Source organism: Drosophila montana, unplaced genomic scaffold (genome assembly GCF_035044405.1).
Source record: "Drosophila montana isolate Dmon_TW-CO22-7 unplaced genomic scaffold, ASM3504440v1 contig_3281_1, whole genome shotgun sequence".
Taxonomy (NCBI): Eukaryota; Metazoa; Arthropoda; class Insecta; order Diptera; family Drosophilidae; genus Drosophila; species Drosophila montana.
The window spans coordinates 64656-75980 of record NW_026998165.1 but is presented as its reverse complement, the minus strand read 5'-3'; the positions used below and the strand labels follow the sequence as shown (position 1 = coordinate 75980).

The following is an 11325-nucleotide window of genomic DNA, read 5'->3' as shown; positions in this document are numbered from 1 at the left end:
TCTCTAGCTATGGCTGGTCACACTCTTACTCTCGACACAATGGCGATAGTTAAAAATATTAGAAATATCGATAAGTCACTCGACTGCTATCGAAACTTAGTCGCCCGACCGCCACTTCGCCGTGAAACAGCTACTGAAGAAAATTTACTCAAGTCATCCTAACAACGAGCCAGAGTAAAATTAATATAACAATTCTAAAATGGAAACACTTCTGGGCATCAAGGGACCTGATTTTGTTATGCTAGCAGCAGACACAACTCACGCCCATTCTGTAGTCGTTATGAAAGAAGGTAAAGTATTTAGCGGCGTGCATCAGTGGCATCAGCACCGGGTTCGAGCCTAACATTCTCGCTTCATAATTTTTAGATGAGAACAAAATCCATAAGGTGGCGGATAATTTGTTAATTTCAACGGTTGGTGAGTCTGGCGACACCGAGCAGTTCACCGAGTTTATTGCGAAGAACATTGCATTGTACAAAATGCGCAATGGCTACGATTTAAGTCCCCATTCGGCCGCACATTTCACTCGCAAAAACCTGGCGGAAAGTCTGCGTAGTCGCACACGCTACCAGGTGTTTATGTTCATTGCCGGGTGAGTCCCATTGAAGTTAATTTAAATGACGCTTGATCAATAGTAAATTCTTATATCAGCTACGATCCCACTGAGGGCCCTGAACTGACATTCATTGATTATCTGGCGTCGGCACAATCTGTGAATTATGCCGGTCATGGTTACGGTAGCATGTTCTGCTCCAGCATATTCGATCGCTACTGGCATCCAAATATCACCGAGGAAGAGGCCTACGATGTGCTAAAGAAATGTGTGCTGGAAATTCAGAAACGTCTGATTGTTAACTTGAAAAACTTTAATGTGGCGGTTGTGGATAAGAATGGGGTTCGCCATTTGGATCAAATCAGTTCCAAGAGCTTAATCGATTACAATGCTGCCGCTTAATTAAATAGCCGCTAATCTTATGTTAAGCATTTTAAATGCATATTGAAGCAAAATAAAAGATTCGGATTTTGGTATGACAACAGCTGGACTATTGAATTCCAGTTAATTAATGATACATTAAAATAAATGAGCTGTTGTACACATGACCAGCAATTCCTATTGATGTTCCACAAGCTTGCTTAAAGCTTAAGTTCATATTTTAAAGTTAAATGAAGCAAGGGTGGTTTTATTTAAGTTTTTATATTATATTTAGCCCACATATTGAATACTGTCATTTTCGCAGTTTGCTGTTCAATTAATCGTCCGATGTTTTCTATCGACTATCGATATGAATCGATCGATATGTTGGAAAGCGCCAGTCATTTGGCATTCACCCAGAACGACGACAGTCGCCTTATCAACTGCAATTGGTTTACACTTCATTGCCATTTCACAACGCATTAATATATATTGGAAAATATAAAATGCAAGCACCGCCGCCCGAGCACTGTCCTGGCGTGGAGAGCGAACAGGCCGGCCTGGTCAGCGCCTGTGCCGGCTGCCCCAATCAAAGCATTTGCAGTGATCCCAGCAAGAAACTTGAGGATCCCGGCAAGGCGCTGGTTGCCGCTGCCATGAAGGATGTTAAGCAGAAGCTGCTGATTCTCTCCGGCAAGGGAGGTGTGGGCAAGAGTACGGTTACCACGCTGCTGACACGCTACTTGGCACGCAGTTACCCCGATAACAATTTTGGCGTCTTAGACATTGATATTTGTGGGCCATCGCAGCCGCGTCTGCTGGGCGCACTGGGCGAGAATGTGCATCAATCCGGCTCTGGCTGGTCGCCGGTGGGCATAGACGACAATGTGTGCCTAATGTCCATTGGTTTTCTGCTGGGCTCTGTGGATGATGCTGTCATATGGCGCGGTCCCAAAAAGAACGGCATGATACGACAGTTTCTCAGCGAGGTGGACTGGGGTAATCTGGATTTGCTTTTGCTGGACACGCCGCCGGGCACATCGGATGAGCATTTGTCCGTGGTCTCGTATTTGCGAGATGACAACGCGCCCGAATCTTTGCACGCCATTATTGTGACCACGCCGCAGGAGGTGGCGCTGCTGGACGTGCGTAAGGAGATTAATTTTTGTAAAAAGCAACGCATACCCATCCTGGGCGTCATTGAGAACATGAGCAGCTTCCGCTGTGGACACTGCGGCAACAGCTCCGAGATCTTTCCCGCCAAAACGGGCGGCGCAGCGGCCATGTGCACCGAAATGGATGTACCGCTGCTCGGCTCCTTGCCGCTCGATCCGCTCGTGACACGCTCCTGCGATGCCGGCGAGGACATAACAGCCATGCGCAACGAGACCACCGAAGCGCTGGCCACCATATGCAGCAAGATCATGAGCAGCTTTTAGTCTAGTTTATTTTTAATTATGATTTGTACTGTTTATTAAAGTTATGCGTATAGATATTGTTAATATTAATTATGTTATTTTAAGATGGCTCCTAGGCATTTATGGGCGCTGCGGCGGCTAGCGGACTTTGAATGGACAGCTCACTGGCGCCAGCGACCACTTCATTGACACTAATCTCCTCCTGCACCACATGCGAGATCGCTGTGCTCTCGAGCCGCGGCGCAAAAGTTGTATCCCGGCCGCACATTCTAGATATTTCCGACTGCAACTGTTGCTGCGTTGCCTCCAGCTCGCCGTTTGGTGCGGCGGGGCGCAGCGTCACATCCTCCATTTGCGTGGAAGTGATACGTGGCTGTGTTGGCGGCGGCAATGGATCTGGCGGATGATTCACCAGGGTAACCGAATCTGTGCAATCATCAACCTTATAAATGCCCACCAGATAGTTGGACAGCTCGAACATATTCACGCGCAGCGAGACAATTATAAACTGGGCATTCTTGGTGCGCTCCTAAAAGAGAGGGCAAGTTGTAGACGAAGCAAATTTGTGCCGGCAGCAGCAGTTCTTACCTTGATATAATGGCCTACAATGGACACGTTTTTAAAGTCCAAGGCGGCATCGATCTCATCCATAAAATACAAAGGCGATGGCTTATAATAATGCAAGGCAAAGACCAAGGCGAGCGAGGAGAGCGTCTTCTCCCCGCCAGATAAATTCGAGATGTATTTCCAGCTTTTCTTGGGCGGACGCACAGTGAACTGTACGCCCTCGGTGAATGGATCCATGGAGTCAACCAGCTCCAAGTCAGCATCGCCACCCAGCGTTATCATGCGATACATTTCCTTTAGCTTGCGCGTGATTATGTTGAAGCCCTCCATGAATTCCGTATAGCGACGCTTGCGCACCTCCTCGTACTTGTCGCGCATCTCGTTACGTTTCGAGGTGATGTCCTCGAGGACACGCACGCGATCCAAATAAACCAGACGCTTGTCCGTGAACTCCTTGATGAAGCCCAAATTAGGCTTAGTTTTCAGCTGTTCCTCAAGCAGCGTTTGCTTGTACTGCATGTCCTCCAGATTATTCGCCTCCAGCTCCTCCTCGTTGAGCGTCTTGAGCGGTGCCGGCGGCTCTGTTTCGCCGGGTATTTCATTCAGCTTTAGCGGCTTCAGCTGCGCCTGCCAGCGCGGTATATCCGATTTCACCTCGTTCATCTTGGCTGCAGCCGCCTGCAGCTTGGTCTCAATCTCAATGCGTGCCAGATTCCGTTGATTCTCCTGCTTGTTCAGCTCATCGATTTCCTTCTTAATGTCCGATGATTGCGACTTGGCGTTGCCGATGGCCTCCTCGGCCTTAGAAGCTTCCTCCTCCAGCTCATTCTTGCGCTCCTGACACTGCTGACGCTCCTCGTTGAGGGCGCGCAGCTTGTCCTCCGCCGTTTTAATATTCTCCCGCAGATTATTGTTGTTATTCTTGAGACGCTCAATGCTGCGCTCCGCGGTGGTCAGCGCAACATTCAGGCTTCGCACATTGCCGGCCAGCTTCTCGATCTGACTGGTTGTCTTCTTCAGCTTGGCCTCCACGGGCTTCACTGTATTCGAGCGCAGCATATCGTATTCGGCCTGCACTTCACTTATCTGACTGGACATGGCCTGCTCCTTTTCCACGCGCTGCTGCAGATGCTCTGCGGCACGCTTTATGTGCGCCTCGTGCTCCTTGACGGCACCCTCATCTGTGGTATGGGCCTGCATGCGTTTGCGCTGTGCCTCGCATTGTTTGAGGCTGCTGGCCATCTGCTGCTCCTGCGATTTGATGCTCACCGTGAGACGCTTTTGTTCCGTTTCACTGCGCTGGAGATTCGTTTGCAGCGTTTGTATTTCATACTCCAGGCGCCCCTGTTGCTCCTGGCAGTAGTTGATGCGTGTCTGCAGCTCCTCGGCCCGCACCTGCATATCCTCCAGTGCTTGCTGCGATATCAGTGAGCTGTCTGCCGATTCGGCGGTCTTGGTGCGCACCTGGGTGCCCATTTTGCCGCGCACAGGTCTATTGCCGCCGCCGGACATGGTGCCCGCCTGCTCAATAATCTCGCCACGCAGCGTGACCACACGAAATCGCTCCCGGCCGTAGGCAATGCGTGAACCCTGCTCCAGATCCATGGCTACCAGAGTGTTGTGCAGTGCCATATAAAAAGCGGTCTTGACGCGCTCATCCTCCACCTGCACCAGATCATAAAGACGCGGCACGTTCTCAGGACTATTTCCAATTATATTATTATATTCAATAATGTAACAATTCTAAGTAGTTAACTTTTCGAACTCACGTGTTGATGCGATGCGACTTGCTGCGCCAATGCTCCATGCGATTGAGGGGTATAAAATTGGCGCGACCCACATTATACTGTTTGAGAGCCTTAATGGCAGCTGTGGCGGTATCGTATGTATCCGTCACAATATTATCGAGGCGTCCGCAGGCCGTGGATATGGCTATGTCATACTTGGCATCAATGCCGCCCAAATCACCCAGGCGCCCAAGTATGCCCGGTATTTTGCCTTCCGCCTTCATGCGCATCAAAAAGTCCAGGACTTTGTCGTTGGAGCGTTGCGCTTGCATATTGGAAGAGCGTTCATTGATCTGACAAGGAAAAGGAGCAATTATAAGCCAAATAAATACAGCTGTAATCAGATAGCGCTACCTCTTCGCGCAGCTTGCCGCACTGCATGGCCAGGTTGCGTTCCTCCTTGGCCAGCTTTTCCACCTCGGCAGACTTGGTCCGTGTCTCCTGCTGCAGCTGAGGCATATTTGTACGAAGCTCCTCCAATTTGGTGGTCATTTCTTGTAGGCTCTGCTGTGCCAGTTCGTAGGAGCTCTTGAGTGATTCATATTTGCGCGCTTCGGTGGTTTCCACTTGCTTTAGTATCTTCAGCTTGGACTCGTGCACCTGCAGCTCCTCGCGTGCCGTATTGACGGCCTCCTTGAGTCCAATTAGCTCATCGCTGCACTTGAGACGCTTTTCGGTCAGCGGCTCGGATTGCTCCTTGAGCAGCGTCAGCTGTTTCTCCAGCTCCTCGTTCAGTGTGAGCTTCTCCTTTTCCAGGCGCTCCAATTTATGCTGGCATTCTTCAATCTCCTTGGCATTCTTCTCCGGCAATTTATGCAGCTCTTCGAGTTCCTTTTCATTTTTATCAATTTGCGCCTTGTCCTTTTTGCGCTGTTTGTTTGTGTTCTCCATGGCGCTCTGGACCTCTGTGTAGCTACGCTCCGCGCCCACCAGCTTCTTCTTGATGTCCTCGCGCTGCTTGACCAGCGCCTCGTAGGCCCTGCAAATGAAAATGGCAAATGTGAGTCGAAGGATTTGGTTTGTGCCGCACCAGAAACCCACTCAATTTCCTTGCGTACAATTAGCTCCTTTTCGGCACGCTCCTTTTTGAGGGCATCGGTACCCTCGTCATGGGTTTTCAGCTCCACGCTGCACTGCTCATGCTCCTTGGTATACTCCTCCAGCTTCTGCTTCTTAATGCTTATGTACTTCTGGGTCACCCAGTTCTTGGTGCGCATGAATTCATTCTCCTTGCGCAAATACTCAACGGCCTCATTGAATGGCTGCTCCAGATCCTTCATTTCACGCTCAGCGAGCTTGCAACGATTATGCTTCTCCGTACGATCATCTGTCAACTGATCCACACGCTGATTGATCTGCTGCAGCGGTCGTATATAGCGCTGTGTCCCAATTATGTCCTCCAGGTACTCCAGCATGCCCGTTTCGTTCTCGTTCTGACCCTTAGTCTTCATCATGGCTATGGACTCCACCTCGCCCTGCAGTATAAGAAAACGATTGTGCTCCAGATCCACATGATGCTTCTTCAGCAGCTTGGCCACATCCTTGAGCTGGGCACGTTGATTGTCTATCTGATAATAGGACGAGTTATCCGACATGGCTGTGCGGCGCACATAAAACTGTGAGCCCGCCACCGGGTCACTCTGGCCATCGCCCTTGTCCACCACCAACTCAAAGTGTACAGCCACCGAGCAGCTGTTCAGATTGGGATGAGCCTTGGAATTGTGTATCAATGTTGAGAGTTTCTTGCAACGGATGCGATTGGCTCGACAGCCAAAGACAAACATCATTGAGTCAATGACATTGCTTTTGCCGCTGCCGTTGGGGCCAATAATCGCGGTAAAGGAATGATGAAATGGACCCAGCTCCACCTCGCCGGCATAGCTCTTGAAATTGTAATTGACAATGCGCTTTATGATCAGACGCGGCCCGACGCTCTCCATGGAGCAATGCGGCGGCACCGGCGGCGGTATGTATATATCACCGATGCGTGTGCCGCCCTCCTCATCGTCAAAGATCAGCGCCTCGTCGAGGGCGTCCAGTGCGGCGGCATCCGCTGCCTCCTGCTGGGCCTTCATCTGCTGCTGTTGTGTTAGGCGTGCGGCGCCGCTGGTGCGACAGCCACCGCGAGCCTGTGGCGTACCCAGGCTGGGTCGCATTTCGCTAACAAAATTCTGTCACAATAACGAGAGAAACTATTTAAAATCCTTAAAACAGTTCGCGTCTCCTGGCGCTAAAATAAAATATGACGCTACGGCACGGTTGCATGTGCTGAGTTATGCCTCTAGCGGCATTTACGCTAACTAAAACTCACCGAGTTTAAAGCGAGTTGGCAGCGCTGCGTGCAAATAAACGTTTTTTTTCGTTGCAATTCAAATGCACAGTTCAAATTGAATTACAAATTCGGTAATTAATGTAGAAATATTTTTTGCTTGTTACTCTAAACGAAACTGATTGCAATTCAGCAATTACAGTTAAATGTGTAAAATGTGAGCTCGTAACTAGAGTACTGGCGCAAGGCTACTTTTATTTTAGTATTTAACTGAAAGTTGAGAAAGTCATGCTGCATTAACGATAAGCGATAAGAAATTATGCACTCTATTTAGAATGTAAACAATATCGTGGAGTAGCGGCAGTCGATAATTATGTTTACACTGATTTTTAAAACAAACAAAGTTCTGAGCAAACTTTCACACGCAAATCTGGCATATTATTTATTTATTTATTTGAAGCACCATAAATAATTGCATGTACAATTAGAAGGAAAAGTATTCATATAAAAAGACTAACTCAATGCCCGCTACTCAACGAAAGAGAGCTTTCTCCCGCGCCGGGCACTACAGCTATGCTACATATGTATAAGCTTTGATATATATGGCCTGGTCTGCAGCGCCCATGGCTTCAGTTTGTTTCGGTCTTCAGCAGCTGCGGTCGCTGCGCACGCGCAACTTGAATTAGTGTACACGCCGGTCGAAATTTCGTATTTTCAAATAAAACAAATAAAAAACAAAAAAAGAACTGGAAATCAACATAAAATGCTGCGCCCGCAGGGAAATTCAAATAACCGAACGGGTTTCACAGTCAAGGTCGACGCTCACAAACGAAACCGTTATGGGCGCTGCACATTAACAGCTATGCAAAAATCGATGGCACTTATTGTTGTTGGTTTTGTGGTCATCTTCGTGATTATGTCGTCGCATGCTACAAGCATTGGTAATTTTTCCCGCTCTCTCTCTCTCTCTTTCGCTCTTTTGTTTGACACCAAATTTACTACCTGATTTTGATTGGGTGCGTTTTGCTGTTGTTGTTGTCTTTGGCATGCGCAGGCGCATGCGCGCGCTTTGGGTGTGAAAGTTGTTGATCTGTTTGTTACATAATCAACTGGGGGCCGTCGCCTGTGCATTGAACCCCAAATGACAGTTGCTGAAAATTTTCCTGACCCCCCGTTTAACCAAGCTTTGGCAACAAACAAAAAAATGCTTTAACTGTTACTTTCTAAATGCTGCAGCTGCCACTTCGCACACACACACACAAACACAAACACTGATTTCTATACACGCAATCCGCACACACACACACACATACAAAATCTTGAGATCGCATCTTGCATTTTACACACACGCGTCGCTTGCCCAATCGCTTGAGTTACGATCTGCTCCAGCTATGCCGCCAAATCAACTGTGCGTGTGTTTATTTGTGTGTGTGTGTGAGTGTTGCAAACGCAATTGACTTGCTGCCACCAAAATTGGCTCGGACACAGGGGCGTAGCCAAGCATCTATTAAAAGCCCCCCACTTGGCACCTCGAAGATTTGCATATTAAAAACAAACTATTTCCAAGAAAAATATTATTGCAATAGATTACATCTATAAGCTCCAGGTTAGCTTGGAAATAAGATCAGCAGATTTTGTAATCAAATTTTTAGTAATTAATCTAATTTGTAAGTTTAAAAAAAAAATTGCAAAATGTAATTTGATTTATTGCATCGCCTTTGCTTTTTTAATGTAGTGTTTTCCTTTACAGTGAAAACTCTCGTGAGTGGACACTTCACACTTCCAGTCTTTCCACAAAAGTGAGTTTCTTCTAGCAAAATCTGAATTCATTCAAGCGGATGTCTCAAGACTTTTACAAAACATTATAAAGTTGCCTTTTACTTGGGGTTTTTTGCGCTTTACTTATAACTTTAATTTTGTTGGCTGTACGAATATTCATTGTACGAGAAATAGTTTCAAATAGGGAAATTCGTGCGAGAAGATTCCGTCCTTTTTGAGTTTGTAGAGAGCATTGGGTTGGTTACCGTTCATATGGATATTATTTTATGTCTAAAATTATACAACCAAATCGCGTGTAAATTTTTGAAGTCAAAATTTGTCACGTAACGTGTGTCACGTCAGGTATGCCTTGTTTCGAAAACTAAAGAGAATATAATTACAATTTAATTATAAATTTATATCAGTTAATATACAAATAAATTCGTGAGCAAGTCAAAGACTTTTTGTAGATTGTCGTTTTTGATAGACGCCAATGAAAAATCTTGTTGCTTTTTCGTCACATAAAGATTCAGTAAATATTTGGATATATATATCCTACTGACGGCTATAAACTTTTAAACAAACACATATTGTTACTTAACATTACAGTTTGCAAAACGACATTTGAATTATTCTTTCTCTCACAATTATTATGTGCGTAGCCCTGTATTTACACATAATATATCTTTCATCCGCTGCTACAAACTTAGGACCTAGCTCTTGCCGTACATAAACTCAGCACTCCATTGTAGCCCCTCGCCGGGCTGATATGGGCTGCGTGATCTAGGCGCTAGCCAAGATTATTGCAGCAATGGCCAAACCCCCCTGCCAAATGTGGACGTGAGCAGCTCGTTTTTTCTTTTTTGGGTCAACGTATTAATTAGTTTTGGCGGTAATTAGATATGAAGCTATCTCACACACGACCTGCTTTGCAGACAATGCCAACGAACCGGAGCGGGAAGCGGGTGCCGGAGGCAATCACAGTCGACATAGACGCTCCAGCTCAAGCGCTGTCTGCATGCACGATGCACGCTTCTATCGCAATCCCAATCGGCCGGTGCACAAGATTTGGACGAACAGCGAGTGTGCCAAGTATTTTTTGTGCCTGGACGGCGAGGTGTTTGAGTTCAAGTGCTCCGAGGGTCTGCTGTTCGATGTGGTGCGACAGATTTGTGACTTTAAGGCGAATGTGGATAATTGTGATATTAGCGCTGAGACGCCGGCGCCCAAGCCGCTGCTCGAGATGGCCGACTGTGCGGATGAGACACAGCTGGGCTGTGCGGATGGCACCTGTCTGCCGCAAGAATACTTTTGTGATGGCTCCGTCGACTGTCCGGATGGCTCCGATGAGGGCTGGTGCGATGTGGAGCATGATCCGAATGCGGCTGGTGCCTGTGATCCGCGCAAATGTCAGCTGCCGCATTGCTTCTGTTCCAAGGATGGCACCCAAATACCGGGTAATCTGCAGGCGCAGACTGTGCCACAGATGATATTGCTGACCTTCGATGATGCCATCAACCATGACAACTGGGAGCTGTTCTCCAAAGTGCTGTTTACGGCAAATCGACGCAATCCGAACGGTTGTCCCATCCGGAGCACTTTCTATGTCTCGCATCCGTATACGAATTACCAGTATGTGCAGAAACTCTGGAACGATGGACACGAGATTGCGGTCCATTCGGTGACGTAAGTCTTGGAGCTAATTAAAAAATCTCAGCTACAATTGAATTTCTTTCTCTTTGCAGTCATCGCGGTCCAGAGCTTTGGTGGTCCAAAAATGCCACCATTGAGGATTGGTTTGATGAGATGGTCGGCCAGGCGAATATCATTAACAAATTTGCCAATGTGCGCATGGAGGAGTTGCGGGGCATGCGTGCACCTTTCCTGCGCGTCGGCTGGAATCGTCAGTTTCTCATGATGAAGGAGTTTGGTTTTGTCTATGATGCGTCCATGGTGGCGCCGCACTCGAATCCACCACTGTGGCCGTATACGCTGGACTTTAAGATGCCGCACAGCTGCCTGGGTGCCAATCAGAATTGTCCGACGCGCAGTTATCCGGGCATTTGGGAGATCGTTATGAATCAGCTGGAGGCGGGCGCTGGCGAATACACATGCGGCATGGTCGACAGCTGTCCGCCGCATCTAACTGGCGAGGATGTGTATCGCATGCTCACGTACAATTTTAAGCGTCATTATCTAAGCAATCGTGCCCCATTTGGATTATATTTTCACTCCACGTGGTTCAAGAAAATTGACTATTTGAATGCCTTTCTGGTGAGCATCAAACTCAGTTCTTGTCTTGAAAATTTGTGTGATTAAGGCCGTCTCTTGCAGAAATTTTTAGATGACATGCAAAAGTTGCCGGATGTGTACTTTGTGACCAATCAGCAGGCCATACAATGGATGCGCAAGCCCACGCCCAGCAATCAGCTGCATCAATTCGAGCCCTGGCACTGCCAGCCCAAACAGCTGGAGCCACACGAGCAGGTCTGCCAGATGCCCAACGTTTGCAAGGTGCGCAGTCGCGTGCTTCAGGAGGATCGCTATTTTTATACGTGCATGGAGTGCCCGGCACAGTATCCCTGGATACGCAACGAATTTGGTCTAGAATAG

General features: G+C 47.7%; 4 protein-coding genes across 6 annotated transcripts; 3 read left to right on the top strand and 1 right to left on the bottom strand.

The window, feature by feature from the left end:
* Positions 1–109: 109 nt before the first annotated feature.
* Positions 110–1035, top strand: Prosbeta4 (Proteasome beta4 subunit). The gene is made up of 3 exons (XM_064690612.1): positions 110–290; positions 367–592; positions 652–1035. The coding sequence occupies exons 1-3, from the start codon at positions 200–202 to the stop codon at positions 953–955; spliced, it is 621 nt and encodes a 206-aa protein (XP_064546682.1). The 5' UTR covers positions 110–199; the 3' UTR covers positions 956–1035.
* A 300-nt stretch (positions 1036–1335) lies between these two features.
* Nubp1 (NUBP iron-sulfur cluster assembly factor 1) lies at positions 1336–2415 on the top strand. Its single transcript, XM_064690686.1, has one exon. It carries the CDS (start codon positions 1420–1422, stop codon positions 2350–2352), a length of 933 nt encoding a protein of 310 aa, XP_064546756.1. The 5' UTR covers positions 1336–1419; the 3' UTR covers positions 2353–2415.
* glu (structural maintenance of chromosomes 4-like protein gluon) lies at positions 2344–6942 on the bottom strand. The gene is made up of 5 exons (XM_064690685.1): positions 5727–6942; positions 5040–5664; positions 4668–4978; positions 2920–4600; positions 2344–2860 (listed from the first exon to the last, which is right to left on the bottom strand). Exons 1-5 carry the CDS (start codon positions 6839–6841, stop codon positions 2444–2446), a joined length of 4149 nt encoding a protein of 1382 aa, XP_064546755.1. The 5' UTR covers positions 6842–6942; the 3' UTR covers positions 2344–2443.
* An 832-nt stretch (positions 6943–7774) lies between these two features.
* Positions 7775–11325, top strand: ChLD3 (Chitin and LDLR binding deacetylase 3). Of its 3 annotated transcripts, none has more exons than XM_064690681.1 (4): positions 7775–7895; positions 9648–10398; positions 10458–10986; positions 11047–11325. In XM_064690681.1, the coding sequence occupies exons 1-4, from the start codon at positions 7817–7819 to the stop codon at positions 11323–11325; spliced, it is 1638 nt and encodes a 545-aa protein (XP_064546751.1). In that variant the 5' UTR covers positions 7775–7816. The 3 variants fall into 3 exon arrangements, with proteins under 3 accessions (XP_064546751.1, XP_064546753.1, XP_064546752.1); XM_064690683.1 differs by lacking the exon at positions 7775–7895 and adding an exon at positions 9238–9366 and having other exon boundaries at positions 9423–10398; XM_064690682.1 differs by lacking the exon at positions 7775–7895 and adding an exon at positions 9306–9585.

Coding starts and splice junctions, on each gene's coding strand:
- Prosbeta4 (XM_064690612.1), top strand. CDS start 200: ATGGAAACACTTCTGGGCATCAAGGGACCTGATTTTGTTATGCTAGCA. Junction 291..366: donor TGTAGTCGTTATGAAAGAAG/GTAAAGTATTTA, acceptor CATAATTTTTAG/ATGAGAACAAAATCCATAAG. Junction 593..651: donor GTGTTTATGTTCATTGCCGG/GTGAGTCCCATT, acceptor TTCTTATATCAG/CTACGATCCCACTGAGGGCC.
- Nubp1 (XM_064690686.1), top strand. CDS start 1,420: ATGCAAGCACCGCCGCCCGAGCACTGTCCTGGCGTGGAGAGCGAACAG.
- glu (XM_064690685.1), bottom strand. CDS start 6,841: ATGCGACCCAGCCTGGGTACGCCACAGGCTCGCGGTGGCTGTCGCACC. Junction 5,665..5,726: donor ATTGTACGCAAGGAAATTGA/GTGGGTTTCTGG, acceptor TTTCATTTGCAG/GGCCTACGAGGCGCTGGTCA. Junction 2,861..2,919: donor TTGTAGGCCATTATATCAAG/GTAAGAACTGCT, acceptor CCTCTCTTTTAG/GAGCGCACCAAGAATGCCCA.
- ChLD3 (XM_064690681.1), top strand. CDS start 7,817: ATGCAAAAATCGATGGCACTTATTGTTGTTGGTTTTGTGGTCATCTTC. Junction 7,896..9,647: donor GTCGCATGCTACAAGCATTG/GTAATTTTTCCC, acceptor CCTGCTTTGCAG/ACAATGCCAACGAACCGGAG. Junction 10,987..11,046: donor ACTATTTGAATGCCTTTCTG/GTGAGCATCAAA, acceptor CGTCTCTTGCAG/AAATTTTTAGATGACATGCA.